Raw genomic sequence first — 24,110 nt, forward strand, 5'->3', positions numbered from 1 at the left:
AAGGAGGAAAGGTTACACGCTAGCTAAAATGCTCATTTATCTCAAGCTGCAAGTGCCACATACACTCAACTTATCTATACTTCACAACATCTTGTCATTAGAATTGTCCCAGACAGTCTATTATGTAATTTAAAGTTTCAAAAAACTTCTCACTTGATCCAAATGAAAATGAATTCACAATATATGCACAATATCTATAGTTCAGCTGCAACACTATGGAAACTAGAATCAAGTAGCACTTAAGAACTCCATAGTAGTACACTTTGAATATTAATATGGAGTCCTCAACATTCTTCTACACCCTCAACAGCATAAGCGATTCTCCTTGGAAAAGCTCCAAAGACAGACAAGAATCAGCAAAGAGAACATATTTCTTTTTACAGACATACTAGTGATCAAGGAGGTAAAATGGGATGGTGAATATTTTTCAACCAGGGAAAAAAGTCACCTAAACATCCAAGTGAGAGAGTCGTCAATTTGTATTTTGTACCTACAGCTAAATAAAGATAGTTTACAAGGAAAAAATGCAGTAACCAGGAAAATAATTTAAACAAGATTATTGCTATTAAAGCAAATTTAAGCTAATTTAAGTGGTATTCCTTCCAAGAAATTGGTGTGATTAAGGATGGTTCTACACACAATCCTGAACAGGCTGCTAGGTTTTCAAGCAACTGGTAGACAACAGGCAATATTTAGAATACCTGTCAAATTAGGCAGATTTCAGGAGCTTAAGTATCAGAAAGCAATTCTGAAACACCAAAAAAGCTTCAGGATTTCAACGGGAACTTCCATTGTACCACAAATTTCAGCAAGACCTAAGTCTGTATGGGAACCAATGCTTAGCGGTGTCTTGTTTAGAAAACAAAGCAAGAACAGGGTGCAGTTTCCCTCTGATTTATTAGAAACAGTAGTGCAGCCATCTATATTTTCATGTAACAGTAAGCAGGTTACTTATGCCTCCTGAATCTGACAGGATGTTTACTGCATCTTAACCCATGTTTCCAAAGAAAAGGCAGGCTGATGACTAGTGCCTAGAAAAAATCCTTGGATGCAGTAATTTTTATTCCGCTCACTGAAGCTGTGTTTCTGTACAGCTAGAAATGCAAAGATCCACCAGACCAGAGGGAAACTCTGAGTTTGAAGCCTGTTGACAAAAGGAGTCCTGAATTCTCAGAATGCCAGGATTCCTGCTTATATTCAATTTTAGGCGTTGCTGTCCCCATCCAGAGGACACTACTATTCATATCAAGCTCTCAAGAAATTAAAAGCATGGTGCTTGCTTTATTTTTCCCTTCTCATGGCAGATCAATATATCTACAAGTAAAATAACTGGTTATATTACATGATTCAAGCTGACAGAGCAGAACTTTTGCTCCAGCTCCAGTGAAATACAGTGAGAAGACTTCATCTAAGTGTGTATAACTATACATACAAGTACTCAAAAGCCAAAACAGCAGTCCTGAGTCACACAGACACCCCCTTGAACAGCATTAAATACTATAGTAACAGTACATAAAATATGCACACGCTCTGAAAAAGGTTCCACATCTTAGTTTCAACAAAGAAAACTGAAGAGCTATAGGTGCTTTTCAGGCATTAAAAAAAGTGTATTTAATGTTTCAGATCATGGTCAAAATTAAGTACTCCAAAGCACTTTTAACCATTCAGTGAGATAAACATATTCAATGTCACCTGGAGATACTTCACAGCTAAAATTGCTGGACTGTAACCGCAGAAACAGACCTGGCTGCATTTACTCTTTGTACAAGTACAAATGCTGCTCTCTGGTCAACTCCTTTGCAACAGTTAAACTAACCAGGGAAAGCACTAGCTGCAGGTTAGTTTCTTTAATGCTCAAGATTGTCTTTTCACAGTCTGCCCCTTTGTCTTCCATGTCTCTCTCATACTGCCCAGTACTGCTTGCATCCCTCATCCCAGAACATGCAGGAAAAACTACTTCAGCTAGAACAAGACATAGAGGGTAGAGTTGAATTCCTACCCCTCTTACTGGTAAAACTAAATCCTTTTTCCTTCTATCACCATAACAGTGCTAAAGTTTCCTTTTTATCCTTCGTTGAAGAAAAATATAAAACCTTCCACATTGTTCAAAGGACAGCATGGGAAGGGGACAAAAGGAAGGTCTCCTGAAGAAGCCTGTTTCTTTAACCTGACAGAAATGATCTGGGAAGACATGATGAAAAGCTGTCAGCACTTGAAACTAAGAGGGACTGAACTGATAGTTTTCCTACGGCTTAACATTAAGAGTACCACTTACGGGACTAGTGCTTAAATCCCCCCCACACACACCCCCTTTGATTTGCATTAGTAAATACTAACAAGACTGAAAATGTGAACAGGACTTAGTATTACTAAGTAATATTTAGTAATACTCATTTTTTTCTAAAAGATCTCACTTTTGAAAGCCTTATCACAGAAAATCTTCTAGGTATGGCTTTATGACTTTTAAAGATGGTCTGTGCCTGATTAATTTAGAAACATGTTGGTTCCTCGGGCTCTGTGTCAGAACACACAGCAAAGAAAGAGACTCAGAAATAAATGAACCACAAACTAACACCTCCCCAGCTGCCTCCAACACCACATCTCCACTGCTTAAGTTTATCATCTCACTACTCCAATACTTAATATTCCCTAGCCCTGCATCAAAAACTAAGGATTTGAACATATCATTAGCAGTTCATCTAAAAGCTGTATAAAATTAACCACAGACAAGACCAATTTTGCTTATCATGCACAGCACATTTTTTTTATCTGCTGTTGAAAATAAAGTCTTTATTACACTATTCAAACTGAATGCTCACTAGAAATTCACTTTCATTTCTTTCCCTGATGCTATTTCTGCAGTAAAAAGGTGCTCATACTGAAAGGTTACTATTAGCAAGAATAGAAACAGAAAAGAATTATAGGAGCAGCTGCATATATTATTGAGTTAGTGCACCACATCTTTAAGAAGCAAGTTTGTGCTGAACAAATACTGCCAAGATTTTGCAAGTTCCATTGAATGGTAGTCAAAAAACCCAAACATAAAAAGAAACCTAGGAAGACTAGCAGCAAAATGAAGTTACTGAGTTAAATCGCTCCTGCTAAGCTAACAATCCAATAACCTGAATTCCCTTCCCTTTTGTTTGTGTGCAGGACCCATCCGTGCTGCCATGGATGAGGCTTGAAATTACACTGATACTAAACAGCAGTTACCAAATGACTGACCGCAAGTTACCCTGAGCCACCAAAGTACTTCAAGTGCTGGCATTCATTCTGGCTCACAGACCAAACTGGTATATTTAAACATCCATTTAACTTGCTGGTCAGGCTCCACTCAATCTTAAGATCTCAACTGTATCCCATTATCTTTAGAAAAACTGTTTCTACAAAAAGATGTTGACTAGTGGTGTCATTTTAAGCACATTTAATGGAACTATTCGAGCACTTGGCATGCAAAACAGACTTCAACGATTTTGTAAACATGGTCCTTGGGAACATTATTTCAGAAACCCTTTCTTCAGCTGACTGTATTTGGAGCACTTACAAAGAATCTCATGAGGTGAGCAAAACTTCAAGACTGCTCCAGTTAGAACACACTTTAAACTTTTTTAAATAGGAGATGACAGTCTTATCTACAGCAGATCAGCTGCTACACTATACACAGTTAGATTTAGCTTCACCTTGGATAAATTAGTCAAGTAGACATAACTGTTAAACCCTGAAGGAAACTAATGCCAAAAAAGTGTAAGGCAATTTTATCTTGTGTAAAATGAGTACGCAAGGAAAAAACTAAATGCATAAATAAAAAGGACTTCCCAAACCAGAAATATTTGGTAGACGCCTTAACCTTCCCCCTCCTCTTTCAAGTTCTTAACACAGACAGGGCACTGCCAGCCACACCTGGCTTTGACAACATGAACCTTCTAGAAATTTTGTCTTTGTCCCTAGAACTGCATGGAACTTCACTAATTTCCCTTTCCAAACTGCTACAAGCTAAAATGAGGAAACAACAGTAAAAATAACTGGCACTAAGAGCTGCACCGTTTCAGGAGATGCTCTGAATACAAATTCAGAGAAACAAAACTTTGTTAGGTGACATACTTAGACAAAAAAAAGTTGTGCACGGAACAAGTCCATACTTGACCATAACCGAGAACTGCTCTGTCAACAAGTCAAAACTGAACTTGTCTCAGCATGATTCCTATATTCAGGATCAGGAGGTTTAGATTGGGTATTAGGAAAAATTTCTTCACTGAAAGGGTTGTCAAGCATTGGAACAGGCTGTCCAGGGAAGTGGCTGAGTCACCATCCCTGGAGGTATTTAAAAGACACGTAGATGTGGCACTTAGGGACACGGTTTAGTGGTGGACTTGGCAGTGCTAGGTTAACAGTTGGACTTGATGATCTTAAAGGTCTTTTCCAACCTAAATGATTTTGTGATCTTTTTGACCTGGTCTATTTGAAGTATTTAATATTGACATCATTTCAAATGAATGAAAAGCAAAAAAGCTTCCGCCCTTTAGCACCTGAACACAATTAATATTATTATTTTCTTTCATTTATGCTCCCCAACTCCTCAATACTTTCTATGCAAGACTAAACAAGACACCTCTGTTCATTGCAGCACAATACACTTACTGCCTTAACCTCACCCAATCACTACCACCGAGACTAAAAGAATTGTCAATTTTGACTTCCATTTCCTCATAAGAAAGTCTCTGCTACTTTCTTTCACAGTTCCACTGCTTAACCAGCCTCACTGTGATGACAAAAGTGTACCTTTAAAATAAATCCTCATTTACAAAATATTCTACCAAAACCTCAAAAATATTTTGCAACTCTTTTCATAGAATCATAGAATGGTTTGGGTTGGAAGGGACCTTAAAGATCATCTAGTTCCAACCCCCCTGCCGTGGGCAGGGACACCTTCCACTAGACCAGGTTGCTCAAAGCCCCGTCCAACCTGGCCTTGAACACCTCCAGGGATGGGGCATCCACAACTTCTCTGGGCAACCTGTTCCAGTGCCTCACCACCCTCATAGTGAAGAATTCCTTCCTCATATCTAATCTAAATCTAACCTCATTCAGTTTAAAGCCATTACCCCTGTCTTATATCACTACGTGCCCTTGTGAAAAGTCCCCCTCCAGCTTTCTTGTAGGCCCCCTTCAGGTACTGGAAGGCTGCAATAAGGTCTCCGCAGCCTTCTCTTCTCCAGGCTGAACAACCCCAACTCTCTCAGTCTGTCCTCATAGGAGAGGTGCTCCAGCTCCCTGATCATCTTCGTGGCCCTCCTCTAGACTCACTCCAACAGGTCCATGTCATTCTTATGTTGGGGGCCCCAGTGCTGAATGCAGTAATCCAGGTGGGGTCTCACAAGAGCGGAGTAGAGGCAGAGAACCTCCTCAACCTGCTGGTCATGCTTCTTTTGATGCAGCCCAGGATATGGTTGGCTTTCTGGGCTGCAAGAGCACATTGCCGCATCACGTTGAGCTTCTCATCAACCAACACCCCCAAGTCCTTCTCCTCAGGGCTGCTCTCAATCCCTTCATCCCCCAGCCTGTATTTGTGCTTGGGATTGCCCCAACCCATGTGCAGGACCTTTCACTTGGCCTTGTTGAACTTCATGAAGTTCACACGGGCCCACCTCTCAAGCCTGTCAAGGTCCCTCTGGATGGCATCCTTTCCCTCCAGTGTGTCAACCACACCACACAGCTTGGTGCCATCGGCAAACTTGCTGAGGGTGAGCTCGATCCCACTGTCCATGTCACCAATGAAGATGTTAAACAGCGCTGGTCCCAGTACTGGCCCCTGAGGAACACCACTTGTCACTGGTCTCTACTTGGATATCGAGCCACTGACTGCAACTCTGAGTGTGACCATCCAGCCAATTACTTATCCACTGAGTGGTCCATCCGTCAAATCCATGTCTCTCCAGTTCAGAGACAAGGATGTCATGTGGGACAGCGTCAAGTGCTTCGCACAAGTCCAGGTAGATGACGTTAGTTGCTCTTCCCTTAACCACCAACACTGTAACCCTGTTGTAGAAGGCCACCAAATTTGTCAGGCACAATTTGCCCTTCGTGAAGCCATGCTGGCTGTCACCAATAACCTCCTTATTTTCCATGTGCCTTAGCATAGCTTCCAGGAGGATCTGTTCCATGATCTTCCCAGGCACAGAGGTGAGACTGACTGGCCTGTCATTCCCTGGGTCCTTCTTTTTGCCCTTTTTAAAAATGGGGGTTATTTTTCTCCTTTTCCAGTCAGTGGGAACTTCACCAGACTGCCACAACTTCTCAAATATGATGGATAGTGGCTTAACAGCTTCATCCGCCAGTTCCTTCAGGACCCACGGGTGCATCTCACCAGGTCCCATGGACTCGTGCACTTTCAGGTGCCTTAGATGGTCTCAAACCTGATCTTCTCCCACAGTGGGTGGCTCTTCATTCTCCCAGTCCCTGCCTTTGCCTTCTGCAGCTTTGGCAGCATGGCTTGAGCACTTGCCAGTGAAGACCGAGGCAAAAAAGTCATTGAGTACCTCAGCCTTCTCTGTGTCCTGGGTTAACCACGTCTCCTGTTTTGTTCCAGAGAGGGCCCACGTTTTCCCTCACCTTCCTTTTATCCCCGACATACCTACAGAAGCTTTTCTTGTTGCCCTTGATGTCCCTGGACAGATTTAATTCTATCAGGGCTTTAGCTTTCCTAACCTGATCCCTGGCTGCTCAGACAATTTCTCTGTATTATTCCCAGGCTACCTGTCCTTGCTTCCACCCTCTGTAGGCTTCCTTTGTGTGTCCGAGTTTGTCCAGGAGCTCCTTGGTCATCCATGCAGGCCTCCTGGTGTTTTTGCCCGACTTCCTCTTTGTTGGGATGCATCGCTCCTGAGCTTGAAGGAGGTGATCCTTGAATATCACCCAGCTTTCTTGGGCCCCTCTTCCCTCCGGGGCTTTGTCCCATGGCATTCTACCAAGCAGATCCCTGAAGAGGCCAAAGTCTCCTGAAGTCCAGGGGAGTGAGCTTGCTCTGCGCCCTCCTCGCTGCCCTAAGGATCTTGAACTCCACCATTTCGTGGTCACTGCAGCCCAGGCTGCCCTTGAGCTTCACATTCCCCACCAGCCCCTCCTGGTTGGTGAGAACAAGGTCTAGCATAGCACCTCTCCTCGTTGGCTCCACTATCACTTTGAGAAGGAAGTTATCATTGACACATTCCAGGAACCTCCCGGATTGCTTATGCCCTGCTGTGTTGTCCAACAGATATCAGGGTGGTTGAAGTCCCCCCATGAGGACCAGGGCTTGTGAGCGTGAGGCTGCTCCTATCTGTCTACAGAGGGCCTCATCCACTTGGTCTTCCCAGTTAGGTGGCCTGTAGCAACATCAGTTTTAACACCACCACATTTTAAACCTTTCTGGAACACTGACACCAGAACTTCACAGCAATATTTTTCAGTATATTTATCTACAATCAAGAACAACAGTGCTGATCTCTACCTTCAAACATCCAGATGCAGCCTGGATTACTATTCTTAGTGTGTAATGATGCATTTGGCTTTATGGCGAAAAAGGTACTGGGGTGGCAGAGAACACACTTTGCATTCATAAGTGCCTAGGTTACTAAGGTACGTAGACAGATCTATACAGTTTCTGTGCCCTTATTTCTGCCTCCCCTACCCCACAAGTTTATCTGTAAGGATTTTACACGTACTCTCAGATTACTATCTTAACGGAGTGTGAAATCTACTACTGTTTTAGCAGAACTCCAGTAGACAATAAACCAGCTAACCTCTGAGATCTGCAGGTGAGCCAGTCTCGAGACATTTAAAGTCAAGTTTAACAAGTGTTATCTACACAACTAGACTACCAAGTCTGTAATCTCAGTAACTGAAAACAAGTATGACAAAACCTGTTGTCTAAGAAAGACATGTTGACCGAAATGTAAGTATACTATTTCCTTGTGAACAGAATTCCCTGTCAGAGTTTCCAATTTTTCCTGTGACTGACAACAGGCAACCTGGCTTACAGTTATCCAGGTTATCTCAGGCTATCCCTTTTTTGAATATTGGCACGAAACATGAATATTATTTCCATCTTCTGGAATCTCCTTGTTATACCAGGGTAGGTTTTTGTTTGTTTTAAAAATCAACAGATGAGCTCCCCTCCTTACAGAGACTGCGGGATACAAGTCCTGTTTCAAAATGTTTATTCCTAATAAATGTTTTTAGAACATCCTCTTTTGTTACTAATGGACTGAAAAACAGTTCATGCAACAATCATATACTTTTGCTCCTTTCAGGATTCACGAAGGAAGTTTTTATTGAACCCTTATTTCTGCACCATTAACAACAATTTTATCTTCATCCAGTAACAGGCTTATACAATTAAGGTTCCTTTGGTTTCCAAATGTATTTAAACTTCTTTTTACTTTTGGGCCTGACAACACAGAATCTTCCCTAGTATCTCCAAGGTTCCATCATCAACTTTATGTCTTAACTAATCTGTACTAATTAACTGCTATCCATCTTATTGCCCATATAACATTACTTCAAGTTCAGTGGGAAGTGAAGGCAGCAGCTAGTAAAGGACCCTCATTCTGCCTTAGACCACTGCAATTACTCCTTATCTGAACCTTCTTAAAACAGTTCACACTTGCATAGTTTCACCTAAAACACCTTCCCTTTATGTAATTTCATTTGGCTTTGTAAATGCATCTTTCTGACAAGAAAATCAAATCATCCTGCACCTTGCTCATATCGTTTTCCAGAATGCAAAAGAACTACAGAGCATTTCTGCTCTGACCCAACAAAAATCCATGGCAAGACCCAAGCTACTAAGCCTACTGAACCCAAACCACATAGTGGTAGTGGTACCTAGAGCACACTTCCTAGTTCTTGAGATTACAGTAGGTCCTATCACTTTAGATTCAACACGTATTATGAGGCTCAACAATGGGCCTCAGAGGCCCCAAAACATCATGAATCAAAATGGATATAACACTTCAAAGCTCCTCTACAGAAGCTAAACCAGACTTCAACTTCATGCTAACTAGTTAAATTCAGACTAGCTCCAGGCAGAGCCACTCCATTGCTCCCGAAACAGTATCATCTATGGATACGTGGACTGGAGAACTCTAGACAAAAAAAAAAAAAAACACCACAGGATGGTGGCTTACCAATGCAAGTTTTAAGTGATTAGTGATTCAGTAAGGCAATACAGGGATAATGTTAGACACTTTTATGCATAATTACGTCTGTATATATGAATGTGTATTATGTGCATGATTTTATTAAAAATTTGTTTATAATACATTGTGTCAAGTGAAAATCAAAGAATTTGGTCGTACAAGAGAACAGAGTACCTCTGTAGGACTGGCTGGTACTAGACCAGTTGGGTCTAGAGCCATTTGCCAAATGTGAGTGGTGCTCAGAGTTGATAACATTTGAAGGCAGTGCCCCCCAGCCCTCAACTTCCATAATTATTATAACAAATTATTTAGAGCAATACATAGCAAGTGATGTAGCAAGGACATAATTTTTAATTGATAATTAGAAGGGCAAGTATTTGTTCTTCATGAAAGGTTAAAGACCATCCTGATTTAGCATGCTGGGAAGAAAACAAAATCTCCTGAAACAGCTGGACAGCAGTGTTCCTTTCTGTTGCCACTGCTGCATTCATCCACTTGCAACAGTTGTTTCTGTTCTGTTCTGTTGTTTCTGAAATACTCACATTCACCTGCCAGACTAGTCTGAACTAAAACTTCTAACCAGAACTAAACAGGCAGGTTTCAAAGCCACAACGTTATTTTTCCCTACCTGTACTTTAACTCACAGCAATACTCCAAACAAAGAAGGACTAATGTAACGACCAGAGTATCTGCTTTTATACGGACAGTCATTGTTTTGGTTTTCTAAGGGAGGAGACAACCTGCCAGAAAACATTTTAATCAAATGTCTTTTAAAATTCATTTAAGAGGCAACACATCTTTATGACTGTCAAAACATAGATGCTACCAAGTACCCAGAACTTTTGAGTTCACATCAGTACAAACCTAGGGTTCACACTCTAGGTTTCTATTTTAGAGGTACATGAATAAAATGAGAATTTTCATTTTAGAGAGGGCTTGCATAGCATATGCATGTTACAGATACGTACAATGATTAAGGACCTGAAGTATACGGCAGGTAGAGAACCTCAGGTCATTCAAATGATGAACTAGAAAAGGAAACTAAACATTTCAGTCTATACAAACCACTTAAAACAGTTTCTGTATGGAACAATGGATGGAAAAAAAAGGAAGAAAGTACCTCCTGTCCAGTAAGAAAGAGTAAGAGATCTCCTTCCTCTTCTTCACACATGTGAATTTGGATCACTGTTCGAATGGCAGCCTCAAGGTAGTCCCTTTCTGGTTCTGGAGTATAGAATATCTCCACAGGATGGGTGCGACCCGGAATAGTTAGAAGAGGACAGTTATCAAAATAGATCTGAAACTTGCCAGCATCTAAAGTAGCACTCATAACTATAACCTGTAGGTTTGGAGGACAAAAAAAAAAGTTACTCCAAAGGTTAACAAGAATTTGTGAAGTGTTATACATACACTATGTAACAGTAAGAAACTAAACTCAACTGTTGACTGTGATTTAAGCATGCTTTTATCACCTGAACACAGCACCCTTGTTACAAAGGTCTAAAAAAATTCCTAGTCAAATACAGAAAGGTTAAGCTACAATTATGTTGTTTCTAGTATTTTCGTCAATACAAACTGCATTAAGAATTTCCTAGGGTTATCTTACCAATACAGATTATCATTAGATCAAAAAACTGTTTATCTACTTCAGTAGATTTATAAAAATCAGCTAATGGTAAGCACACAGATAACTTATTTGGTATGCCTGCAACTAGGAAGGAGATGCTGTTGGGCTTCATCGTTACTGACCTTCAAATCAGATCTTTGTCTTACAACTTCCTTCAAAACTCCCATCAAAATATCAGTAGCCAGTGTTCTCTCATGGGCCTCATCAAGAATTATAACACCATAGCGCTCCAGCAAAGGATCATTCATTGCTTCACGAAGTAACATACCATCAGTCATATACCTGAATACAAACAAAAACAATTTAAACACAGATTTTACTAAGTAAGTCTGATACAGAATCCTCTTCCATATCATTTACCAGGCTGCTTGAACTAAGCTTTTCATCAACTTTTTTAAAAATAGAAACATCAGTAAACTATTTCCAACAAGCTCATTTTAAGTTTTCAAATAGAAATTACTGCAGAGTATAAGTGAAATCGGGGGGGGGGGGGGGGGGGAGGGCCTTAAAAAAAAAAAGGGGGGGAAGCAAGGTTTAGCAACATTTATAACTAGTTTGTAGACTATTACTGGCAGACTTTCAGGTCTACAGTCAGAGACAGGAAAAGAAAGGGAAAACCCCCCTCTGAAATTCTAGAAATATTATTTCTGCAATTGTTTCTCCCCTTTTCTGTTTGCAGATCATCTGTTCGCTTTTTGCTTTTCCATCTCGTTTCAATTTCTTTTTACACACTAACTTTATTCCCAGCCTTCAATTACTTGTATGAGCAAAAGAGAAGATATCTTTTTCATAGAAAAGCACTATTCCTTGAACCACACTATGTGGAATTCTTTTTAACCGAGCATTCTGAATGTCATCTACAAATGACATATTAAGTAGGCCTGGTTCCACCTACACAGCACAGGAATCTAAAACAGTTGACGACTAAAACACTGGATTATGCGTCCCAGAGTCAGGTGTAGGCCAGTTTTGAAACTCTGTGGTAATTCTCCTTACTGAAGTAAGCTACTGAACTTCACCAGGATTACCCTGAGTAGGAAGATACTACAGACAAAGGTCAGCTGAATGCATAACACGAAGAGAAACTGAATGCTGAAGGACTTTATTCTGAATAGCACCTTAATCATAAAAATACTTCTTCAGATCACCCTCTTCTTTATGGATCGCTTAAAATTAATTTCCATTCTGATTTCTTTAGGAGGAATGACTCATTTACAATTCTACTCAAGCCCCACACCCCAGGTTTCTCTCAGCTCATGCTGTAGCTCGTGTCACCCTTCTCTACTCAGACACAGAAAGTGCCTGTCCATAGATTCATTGCCATCCTCATTACTGTGCTCACACCCTTTACCACCCTGTGATTCCCCCCACCTCCGAGTAGACTGTGGTATACCTTTACCTGACAGTTGCCATACTTACTTCAAAATGGTTTTTGCACTACTGCAGTCTTCAAATCGAATAGAGTAACCAACCTCCTGGCCCAGCATGACATCCATCTCATCAGCAACCCGCTGTGCCACACTCATTGCAGCTACTCTCCTAGGCTGGGTACATGCTACTCCCCTCTTTGGTCCAGGTAGTGAGCGCATGTAGTCAACACACCATTGAGGGATCTGTCAAGAATAAAATTCAGTTTTAAACAAACTTCAAATGGCCAGATGTAATCTGTAACCTTTGTACTGTATCAAATAAAGTTAGTTATAATTCCACTGAGATGCCAACTGCATGCACAAAAATATCCAAAGCATGAAAGCAGACAGGCTAGTTAGTTGGACCCAATGCCACTAAATACACTAAATAAAGCACGCTCACATTAAGCGCACACATAACTATCTTTGAAGTTATCAGGGAAATACATAGGTTCACAGTACCTTTAAGTACTGTTAGATCAGTACCTTATACAGATATTTAGCAGCAGCCAACATGATCCAAAGCAACCAAAACTAAAGTTAGCACTCAGAATTTTGAGATCCATAGCACAGTTTGTTTTAAGTTTTACAGTAAGCAAATTATACTTTGTGGTGTTAAAAAGTAATGCTTATTAATACATTAAGCAAAAAGAAAGATTTTAGTGATATAAAAAAAATGGTCTTAGCCAGGAATTACGACGAACAAAATGTATAGTTATGTTCATTTGGTTCATTATTGTTCTTTTGAAATTTTATCAACCAAATATGAAACCCCTATGCTTTCCTTCCTATGTTAGCACTCATTTTATTTGTCAGTCAGCAGTTTTCTGCTCCTGTTAGGAATCTGGACACAGTAACAATCACCCAAAATAAGCTTTATTCAGAAAAATTTCTAAGGTCAGTATGAAGATGGAATACTCTTAACATGTTCTCAGTGTGATGTTTTATGAGGAGGCATCTCTAGGCACAACTAGTTCCAAGTCTACAGATCAAATAAAATCCACTCCTCAGCAATTGGTTTTCAAAGTATTCTTAAAAGCTCACATTTACAGAGGAAAAAAAACATTTATACATTGCACCAATGCTGAGTAACAGGAAAAGCAGTATAATTTAAACCAGGAAAACTCTTCTTCTACAATACTGTATTTCCACAGCAAAATGGACATAACTGAACACTAAAACATACCCACAAGCAAACATACCCACAAGCAGACAAGTGTAGACTGTAATGAATTTTTTTTTTTTTTAAATGGGGAACATAGTTCCATTATAAATAAAAAAAGAAAGCAAAGACTATCAAAATATGACAGGAGACTAACAGACTGCTGAGGTTAAACCACAACAAAAGAACTCAAATTTCTGGAAATCCTATTCAAAACTAAAAATAATAGCACTTCTTGTACACTGATAGCATGAACCTGAAACCTTATCCTGTAACATATACACACTCCTCTAATGTGCAGTGCAGAGAAAGGAATTTGCTTCCCAAGTCACTAATAAAAATTCAACTCTAAGCATATGAGGTGAAGCTTCTTGACTTTTAACAGAGCAAGTCCTGAAATAAACTTTAAAACAGCAGGTCTATTGGGCCACAGTAGCATGAAGTAAAAATAATTTAAAGCGGTTTTCCAATAAAGAGCAAAACCTACGGCACTGGCGTCGAATGAAAGAAAAGGGCTACAAAGACTTCGATGTGTTAAGCTGATTTAGATGACCACCAGAATACTTTTCATGTGCAGCTTTAAAAGAAATACAAACACTATGGTAAAGGACTGTGCCATACTACATTTTCTACTTCAGTCATGACTGGGAATATACTAAACACTTCTTATCATCTGGTTCTTGTAAAGCCTAACATAAAGCTAACTCAACTCCACTGACACAAAACACCTACAAATCACCAAAACCCTTGACTTTCCTTAAAAAAAGCCCTTTTATCAATATCAAAGCATAAGGAATAGCTTTAGTTAGCACCCCCCTTAAGCTCAAGGACTTTCTTAATGAAGAGATTTTCAAATATAACCGCCATAAACATGAGGAGGCAGGGACTACACATACAGTGGCCTCTAAGATCAAAGATAAATGCACTGAGGGCTGTTAAAGACTATTCCAAAGTCAAAGGAAAGTCAAGTTTTTGAAGGGATGCAGGGTAGGAGAGCGAAGAGCACTGTCTTTCTGGCTTTTCTGAACCACTTAAATTTATTGAAAACTTTCTCCATTAGAATTTAGTTGGAAAGGCGTCAGACTTTTACCCATATCAACTCCCTCGCGGACTGGAAGGACAGCAGGAGATCAAGCTATACTCAGAATCACCTTGCTTCTGAACTTCACCTAACAAGAAAACTTGCTGACAAAGTGGCATCCCTTGTTATGCCAACAAACATCCTACCCTTTATAGTTAAGGCTCTCAAGTGAAAGCAGATGCTACTCTACTATTCCATCCACGGAAGAAGTTTAAATTATTATACCAGCACCACATATGATCCCACATTTAAAAGGGAGCACATGTTGCAATCATAGCAAGCACTTAACCTCTAAAAGAAATTCAGCACACCCGTTCCACCACTGAGCATATTCTGAGAGCATTTAAAGAAAAGTTAACTTAGAGGGTGAAGTTTAAATTACAAACCAAGCCATTGCAAATACTAAAGGCTTGAAAATTAACGGTCTTGGCTTCCAATATACTTCTTCAGTGCTTTGGGGTTTTTTTAAGTCTATGTGGAACAAGACTTTCAGAAAAGTTTTATCTCCTGTTGTTTCCATTGTCAAAGCCAAGCGTTCCCAAACTCGGGTGCTCTACAAGACTGAAGGGAAAATATGCACATAATTATCAGGGAAGGGACTTGACAGGCAGCAGCTCACTCAAAAAGATTATCTACTACCATATAGCCTTCTACTATCACGAAGAAAGGGAAGATAATGAATTGTTCTTCCAAAATGATTATGTATTTCAAATAATGCCAACCTTTTACCAATAAAAGCAAGCATAAATAGTTCAAGTACACCTTCAGTTTGAGCATTAGAGGCTTTCTTAACCACAGATAATTATTTATCTTGCTCTGATCAATGAATGTAAGGAGAAGAAAAACAACCACCCCCCAACTGGTTTTAAGACAGCACTTGATCACAAAAGGGATGTGACGCTATCACATGCAAAACAAGGTTTTCATTAAGTGGCAGCAGGATCGTTTTCAGTGATCTGTTCCTACAGAGACACTCTTAATTGTTTCAAAACATATCTGCAATCTCATAAAGTGAGAAAATTCAGAGGAAGCAGTGAAGCTTCCAAGACAGCTTATGTGCTTTTGATAGCTTAAATCCCATTTTTAGGAAAGATGCCTTAGGTTTCTCGAGTCCTTCTAGAAAATAAGGGGTAAAGTAGTAAGACAATTCAGGAAAAGCTTTATGCCTGGGGAATGACATGCTAGTAAGATGTATTTGAAGTTTAAGTCATAGATATAAAGAATACAAACCCTTTAGATCTTCAAATTCTCAGATCATGCAACGAGAAATCTTGTTTTCATATAGATAAGTATCAATTTTTTTTTACATGAATGTTCAGAATACTATCTCTTCTAAGTAACTATATAATCAAACTTTTCTGAAGAATTCTATAAAATCTTGGTCTCAGCTTATACATGTGAAAAAAGCAATACAGATCATGCAATAAGATACCTTCCAAACAAGACATTGGTTCCTAAAATTTGTAGCAAGAAGGGCATATAACTTCAAATATTTCAGATACAGCTATAAAAGGTATTCAATGTACTACTGTGTCCTTCACATTTTCTAGACATCCGAATTTTATGACTAAAAATTTCTGTAAGACTTACTATAAGTTAGCTATAATCCATTTTATAAAGACTAAAATATCCTTCAGTTTTTATTTTCTGCCTAGATAAAAGGAATGTATCAGGTTATAGAACACACAACTTTTTTACATCACTTTTCCACACAGATTTTAAACAGCAAACCAGAGGATAGATTAAAGTTTTGAGCAAGTTTGTCCTGCTATAAATACACAGTGGTGTTCCTTATACCTTAGATCTTCCCAGTTTACTGGTCCCAAAAATTCTTCTTAAGGGTTAAGGAGGCTCTGCAGATCTGTTACCAATATTTTCAGTACCGAGGAAGATTTTTAAAGCCATGAATCTACAAAAAAATGTGATTTTAACTGCAGCACTGGAAAGCTATACGACCTCTGAGAAGTTTTGGTACCAAGGAAACACAAGTCACTTCCTCTCAAGTTTGAGTATCACCAAAACACATGATCCAATCAGATCACATCAGAATTGTACCTGACATTTCAATTCCCTTTAAGTTCAAATTTGTTAGTGTTTTATGAAACTTACTGCTACAAGTCCCCATTTCTGTAATTTTTTCCTACCTTCCAGCTGCTACCTACACAAACAGCTAAATAAACTACAGAAGTAAATCTGGAACCATCACCTCAGTTTATGGATTAGTACAATTCTGTCTAGCCATTAACATCTCTTATCTTCCTTTACCAGAAAGATAACTACCAATCATAAAGCCTAACAGAAGTAGGGGCCAGAGAACAGGACTGGATTGTGAAAGTGGAAGATGCTGAAAGATTCTTCTCACTTTCATATTCATTAAGCAAATAAAAAATTCATCAAATTAGTTTTGCTCACAATTTCTGAGGTGTTCTTACACAATGAAATTTCAAGAAACCAAAGGAAGTTTCACCCCCCCACACACCCCTAGCAACAGTCTCAACCTTTAAAAAACAGCAGTATCATATAGATAACTCACCTGTGTTGTTTTACCAGACCCAGTCTCTCCGACCAGCACAAATGACTGATGCCTAATCAAAATATCCGTAAATCTTTCTTTATATTCCCAGACAGGAAGTTGTAACCTTTTTTTCAGGATGTCATAATATCGTGGTGTATGTGGTAGATTTGTGAAAGGGTTAATACTGTGTGGAATCATTGCTGGTTTTATAGTTGGTAACCCAGCAGCCGCATAATACGTAGAGTTAGATGTAGGTCGCAAATCTTTTTCCTTGTCCCTTTCTCTGTCACGATCTCTATCTCTGTCACGATCCCTGTCGCGGTCTTTAGAACGGTCATCACGGTCCCTGTCCCGGTCACGATCTTTCCTAAAATGAGTTAGGAGACACAGCAGAAAATGAGATACTTGAATATTTAAACGCAGAGTAGGAATTTAAATACAAAGCAACTTTAAAGGTATCTAGTACAAAGTGGATATAAACAAAATCTTTTAAAAAACCTTGCAAAAAGCTACCTGGAAGGATAAGCATCAAAGAGTAACAGTACGTGATGCATACTGAATATTAAATACACAGTCACATGCATTGTACATAAGCACTGACACAGTTCCTCTCACTACAGGCAATACTGAAGAAAGCCATCACATGGAGAGCATCATCTTAACCCTCTTCATTTAGTGATTATAAAGAATGAGCTGTACATTCTAGACTTTTCTCACAATTATTCCCATCCCTACTTGCTGCTGCTGCAGAAAAATAGAAGAATACTAAATAGTCTTCTTGCCTACCTAGCAAGGGAATTATGCTAACCCACAAAAACTAACTCAAGATGATAAGTGAGCCCTGGAAAAATGTTTGATTTTAACATCCCACAATTACTTTGTAACTTTTTTTGTTCAAAGTCTTCCATAGAATTCTGACTCAAACAACTCTGATATACAGGTTGTTAAGTCTGAAACTTAGACTTAAAACCAGCCACTACAGTTCACAGAATCATAGAATCATTTAGGTTGGAAAAGACCCTTAAATTAATCAAATCCAACTGTTAACCAATGCAATAAAGTTGTACCATCTTCTCCAGTATTGCCTCCTACCACACACTTAAAACAACCAGCATTTATGTATTCCCATTTGTTCCAAATATTAAGTCAAAGAAAAGTTCATTGCACTTGCAAAAGAAAAACAGTATTATTTTCACCATAGTTATCCACTGAAATTTCAATCTCTGGCCTCAGTCTTAGGCAAATTTCTGATTCTGCAAATCCACATACTTGTTCTTGCATGTAATCTCGCCCTCCCTACAAACACTGAAACACTTGCAAAGAAACGCCCAGTTTGACGCAAAGAACTATAGATACATGCTTTTAATAAAAATCCCAAATTTACCCTAATTCAGCACTTTGAAATAACATGCTTTACAAAAACACCCCATCACATTTTAAACTAGTGTAAATCAAAAGATTAGTGGTGTCTTTGCCTGCAAAACCGAGGATTTCCTCAGCTTCAGCTTCTTTTGTGCATTATGTTAACTGGAATCCCATCAAAAAGGCAAAGCAACAAGCTAAGTCAACACCAGCTTTATAGTAAATGCACATATAAACATTTCTAGGAACAGTCATTAAGAGAAAACAAAACCTCCCCCTCTTCTTTACCAGCACTCAGGCATGCCTGAAAGAAAGAGTAGAGACCATTTCTAAAGAAAACTGTCGGCCAACACTCCTCTCCACGCTTTTTTTTTTTTAACATGCAGCTGGCATTCAAATATTAACTGGTGAAGTAATAAGCAAATTCCTACCTACAGGGAAGATTAAGTAATCAAGACTATATTAGTACTGATTCTATAAATTTTAATTCAAAATGTGCTGCACATGGGAAACAACCACCACTCTTTTTCTTGCATAAATAAATGTAATCTATGCAGGCTGTATTTTTTTCCCCTCAATACTTCAACATATTATGGCTTCAGAGGTTGTCGCAATAAGGTTTTTTTTAAGAAGACTTCTTTTAACACAGACCCATTGAAAATAAAGAAGGATTACAAGACATACTGTTTACTGTCACTTACCTAACTCACTTTTATATAGATTTTCCTAAAGCTTTGGACACTGAATCATCTGAAAATTAAGGCCCTTTTAGATCATTTGCTTGAATCTGAGATACCATAGCTTCAACGTTACTTCTAACACAGTCAAATACTGTACAAGCTAGAAATCTCTTCTTACTGTAAAATGGCAGGCAAACATTGCAGAACCCAATAGGTTCATATTCTCTGGTATGGAAAAGTTACCCCCATTACAGACTGAAGGAACTAGGCTCCATTATGCTACACTTAATGGTGGAAGAGTCTAATAGCATGTATCAGACAGGAATGAAGCTTTGGACTTGTAGTTAACGAGCTATTCACAGTCAGATTTTTAAATATCTGCAGGTATTGGGATAAACAAGTGCATGGTCACGCAGTAACATCATTAGTAAGAAAAGGAAATAAAGGTATAAAAGCAATTTAAGAACCGTAAAGCCAGGGTAAAATGCCACAACCTGGTAACAGCACACATTTCACTGAAGGGAAGAATAAGACACACTACTAATGGGGTTTTGCGGGGAAGGTGGGGGGTTGTTGGTTTGTGTGTGTGCGCGTGCACTTCCAAAGGATTTTTTTTCTTCACTGATACCTAGTCAAAGTGTAAAAAAAACCCACACCAACAAAACAAACTATTCCATAACCATTTGCTTAAACCATATGATGTCAGAAGCTTCTACATTGCAGATCATCAAGTGTATCTTCAGGTATGCTTCAGCCTCACTCACATAAGCCAGCACTACTGCTAAAATGAACAGACCCACAGTGTTGCCAACCCTTCAACCCTTCCCATGTGTTGGTATAAGTACTTCAATGGCCTTGTGAAGAACCCTAGATACCCTCCACCAATGTTAATTCTAACTCAGATCAGTTCTCTGATCTAGTCTCCCAAACACTCACTTGCAGCACAAGGGAGAGAGCAGCACTGTCCTCTGTGTTGGTAGCAATCTGTGTGGGCTTGAAGCATAGATAAAAATACAACCTCAAGAACAAGAGAGTGGATTAAATGGACTACAAATACGATCCAGAATGGAAAGTCCTGTTAATCCCCCATTTCTCAGTTTCTTCATTGAACTCTTACAGCTGTTTAATCGTACAAATAAGAAAACAAGCCTATCAAGTTCTATCTACATTTCAGAAGTAAAAAAAAAAACCTACTTACAGGTTAATCGAGAGAGTTTTGTCTCTTTCTCTTTTTAAGAAAGTGGGGGCAACCAGATCTCAGCACAGAAATAACACAACATATAACATGCCCTCAAACTTACTCTCTAATACTTGTCATTTTATAGCAGCACTTTGATCTTTTCCTAAAAATGTTTCCCAGTCTCCTGTTATTACTGAAACTTAGCAGACACATCCAGACTCCTTTGGTCAACAAGAGAAAAGAGGAATGACAGTTATGCTGCCATATGAATTTACTAAACTTTCTAAAAATGCAACTTGGCAGTTCTTCATTTATAAACTGTCACATTTAATTTACTTTTCATTATTGCACAGAGAAGACTGTCTCAAATCCAGAAATAAAAGAATCGTAATTTAATCACATTTGTCTTGTGCCTGAATCCTGTAACAGCTCCATAATCAGAAGGGGTGTGGGTTTTTTTGCTTTGTTTTTCAAGCGAAGTAGTCTGGTCTGCTATCTGCTTTCACTTCCTTACGTCCACACATATATAATATACACACACACATGCATACAAAAGAAACGCTGTAGCAATCACTAAGTCAGAGGATGAAAAGCATATAAAAATGAAAATGGAAACAAAGGGCACAAGGTAAAACCACTGATCATCACAGTGAAAGTCAAAGGACATCTAATAGAACATCAGTGTTATTTCTCCATTACTAGACATGGCAATAGTTGATGCAAAAAAGCCAATGCAGCTAAAGGAAGATTTCTGTTCTATACATTAATAAACAAAGTACAATTAGTCCGAATGATACATCCCACTACACAGAAACTGTGATGTTACACAACAACTGAAGTTAAGTATGTTTGGAAAAATTAACAGATTTTAAATAGTATGTATGCAATTCACACAAACATTGTAACCAAAAACCTTCCATACAATTCCCATTTTTCCAAAGAGTTTTTTACTTCATAGATGATACTTCAAGACTGGAAGAAAACAGATGTCGTGCCAACGCTTAAGGTTACACCAGCAATTACAAGCCTGTAGGTCTGGCATCACTGCCGTGTAGAGCCGCACATACCAATACAGGCCTCAATTAAAAAGGAACTAAAAAAACACAGAGTAACTTGATACAACTTTAATATTTAGTCAGGTGGTCCAGTTTGAATGCAAGATAAACTACTATTCTGTATGTGAAGCGGTAACCATCCAAGGAGCTAATTCAGCTTAATCCAGCTCCAAAACCAACTACATTGCATAAAGGCACTCTCAGCACAGAGGAAGACATGTACATACATGCTATTAACAAGAAATCTCTCTGTGCATCTTCCTTACAGCCTTCCATAAGCTGTAAAACCAGACGACCCTAAAATAAATCAGGACAATGTAACATTGGTATGGCTTGTGCCACGTGAATTAAGATTTCAAGTAATATTAGAAATAATCCCACTCAATAATTATGCTTACAGTGACTTTTATCAGTCCTATGCCATTTAACACTTTTATTGGCAGAGGAGGAGGGGACAAAGAAGGGCCACAAGACCAGCACTTGTATTGTTTTTAGGTACCATAAAGGTCAAAGACTTCTGGTTAAAAAGTTTTACCACTGGTGGGAACTCATTACAGCATATACAAAATGGTAAGACTAAGAGTTCAGGATGACAGTAGATAATCAGTAAAAACAATGCCAAATAAAACCATATCAAAACTATAAAACCCACCAACATACAAACAAGGAAATACTGACCTGTGATTATCTTTACAAGCAACCATAACAGTTGTACCACATTTAAATAATGCCCAGTTTTGGCATAACCATTCGAAAATTTTACAAAAATCTGTATGTACAAAAAAGCTGCATATGTACAACTTTTCCGTATACACAGAAGAGCTATTTCAACTTCTGGCAAATCATGCAAAAATGTATTAAAGGAGATAAATAGCTCAATACATTTATTTAAAAAAATATTACGGTGATCCTACATACAGAAAATAGATGTTCATAACATTCACTTTTGTTTAGCAGAGAAAAATGCATCAAACTCTAGGGGCTAAAAACTGAAGCTATACAAGCTCACCTTAAAAAAAAAGGCAAGTTTTGCAAAGACTGTTTATCAGTGAACACTAACTGCTATGGTAGACCTTTAGTTATTGCAAGCTTTGCGAACAAGATTAAGCATTTTTCTTAGATAAATACTCCGGTCCAAAACAATGCTGTTGGACTTTAGAAATGGATTAATTCACGGAAGTCTTTTGTGTTCCATCAAGAAGGACAGACTAGATAAACATAGTATTTGTTTGTGTTCCTTTAGACTTCAGAAATTTACTTTAAAGAGCTGCCCGCCTTCCCTCCCCCCCCCCCCCCCAAATTAGAGGGTAAGAGATTACACAGAGAAGGCTCTAACACAACTGTGTATAAAAGGACAGCACCAGCGTATTGTCTGTGTTCCTGCAATTTCATTAACCTTAATGAAAATCTGCTAAAGCTTGTGCAGTACAGTCCTAAAACTTTATCCTTTGCGAAACTAAGGAAAAAATTAATCCCTCCCCTGACCCCTACCCTGAAACCCACCTCGCCATCGATTCTTACTTAAAGTCAACATAACCCTGCCGGTTACTGAGTGAAAAACGTTAACAAAGGAATAACGTTCATACCACGGTAGGCACTAATTATACAGGCGGAACAAACCTCATGCTGACCTCTAGGACCACATTTGCCAGACCTCTCAAGCCAGAGAGCAGAAGAAATAAGAAAACAAAAAAAGAAGGGAGAACAAAAAGAGATAAAGAACGAAAAGAGCCGCAGACAAAGCCGGGCGCGGGGGAGTGGGCCGAGCAGCGCGCCGCCCCCGGCTCCGCCGCGACGGGAGCCCAGCCCAGCTCGCCGAAGCGGCTAGTCCGGCGGCTTCCTCCCCTTCCCCCTCCCAACACCGCCGCACGAGGCTCTCCCCGACCGCTCCCTACCACCGCGCTGCCGCCATCCGCCTCCTCAGCCCTCACCGAGGGGCCCGGCCCCACCAGAAAGGCCCATCCCGGGCCTAGGCCTGGCGCTCCAGGGAGCCGCCGAGGCTCTTGGGCCTGCCCAGCCGAGGCGGCGCCGCTGGGGGTTTCCCGCGCGGCTTCGGCCGCTGCAACTCTCTCCTCCCCGCCCCGCATGGCGGCCACCCCGCTCCCCGGGGAGGCCCAGCCCCGCGAGGAGCGGCCAGAGCCGAGGATGGGGAGCGGATTGCGCGGGAGCCGCTGTGATCCCCCACCCGCCGCAGGCGGCGCTCCCCGGGTCGGGCCGGGCCGCGCCGCCCCTTACCCGTCGGTGGTGCGTTTCTTGCTGGAGCTGTAATCGTCCCCCAGATCTAGGCGGTGGCGCTTGGACATGGCGGCGGCGGACGGGGTGGCGGGCAGCCGCTCGATGCGGCGGTCGGTCGGTGGGTGGGCGGGCCGGCCGGGCTGGGTGCGGCGGGGCGCGCTCTCCGCTCCTCGAGCAGCAGCGGCGGCGGCGCCGCGAGGCCAGGCACAGCGACTAAAATGGCGGCCGGAAGGAAGCGCCGGGGCTGCGCGAGACGCTGGCGCGCGCGGCGAGGTGGGGTGGGGGGGGGGGGTGGGGGGGAAGGGCGGAGCGCGCGCGCGCGGGCGGGTCCGCCTGCAAAAGCCTTCCCTCGGCGCGCGGCGCAATGGTCGGTCTCGTCCCGCGCGCTCCAACGGTCGCGAGGGGCCCGCCATGCTGCCGGTGGGGCAGCTCGGGTAGAGCGGGGCCGGGCTGCGCAGGGAGCTCCCGCGGCGAGTCGGAGCAGCCCTGTTGTGCCCTGTTAGGGCCTGGCAGCCTGGCCGTTGCCGCTGATGGCCTACGAGAAAAGCCCCTTTCCGCTGCCCTCTCTGTTCGCCCGGGCACGCGTGCGCTGCAACCGGAGTTTGCACAGAGTGAGTTTAAAGCAGGA

The 24,110-nt window shown here is 40.6% G+C and overlaps 1 protein-coding gene across 1 annotated transcript in view; it reads right to left on the reverse strand.

The window, feature by feature from the left end:
- DHX15 (DEAH-box helicase 15) overlaps positions 1 to 23,647 on the reverse strand; it is a 59,091-nt gene extending 35,444 nt beyond the window's left edge. Inside the window, exons 1-5 of the mRNA XM_076336040.1 lie at positions 23,483 to 23,647; positions 16,989 to 17,337; positions 12,223 to 12,416; positions 10,926 to 11,085; positions 10,297 to 10,515 (exon numbers count right to left, since the gene is read on the reverse strand). Of these exons, the coding sequence (XP_076192155.1) occupies positions 10,297 to 10,515; positions 10,926 to 11,085; positions 12,223 to 12,416; positions 16,989 to 17,337; positions 23,483 to 23,550 (990 nt within the window). The 5' untranslated portion in view covers positions 23,551 to 23,647. The remainder of the gene's footprint in view (positions 1 to 10,296; positions 10,516 to 10,925; positions 11,086 to 12,222; positions 12,417 to 16,988; positions 17,338 to 23,482) is intronic.
- Positions 23,648 to 24,110: the final 463 nt, after the last annotated feature.

The sequence above is a fragment of the Aptenodytes patagonicus genome, chromosome 4 (genome assembly GCF_965638725.1).
Source record: "Aptenodytes patagonicus chromosome 4, bAptPat1.pri.cur, whole genome shotgun sequence".
Classification (NCBI taxonomy): domain Eukaryota; kingdom Metazoa; phylum Chordata; class Aves; order Sphenisciformes; family Spheniscidae; genus Aptenodytes; species Aptenodytes patagonicus.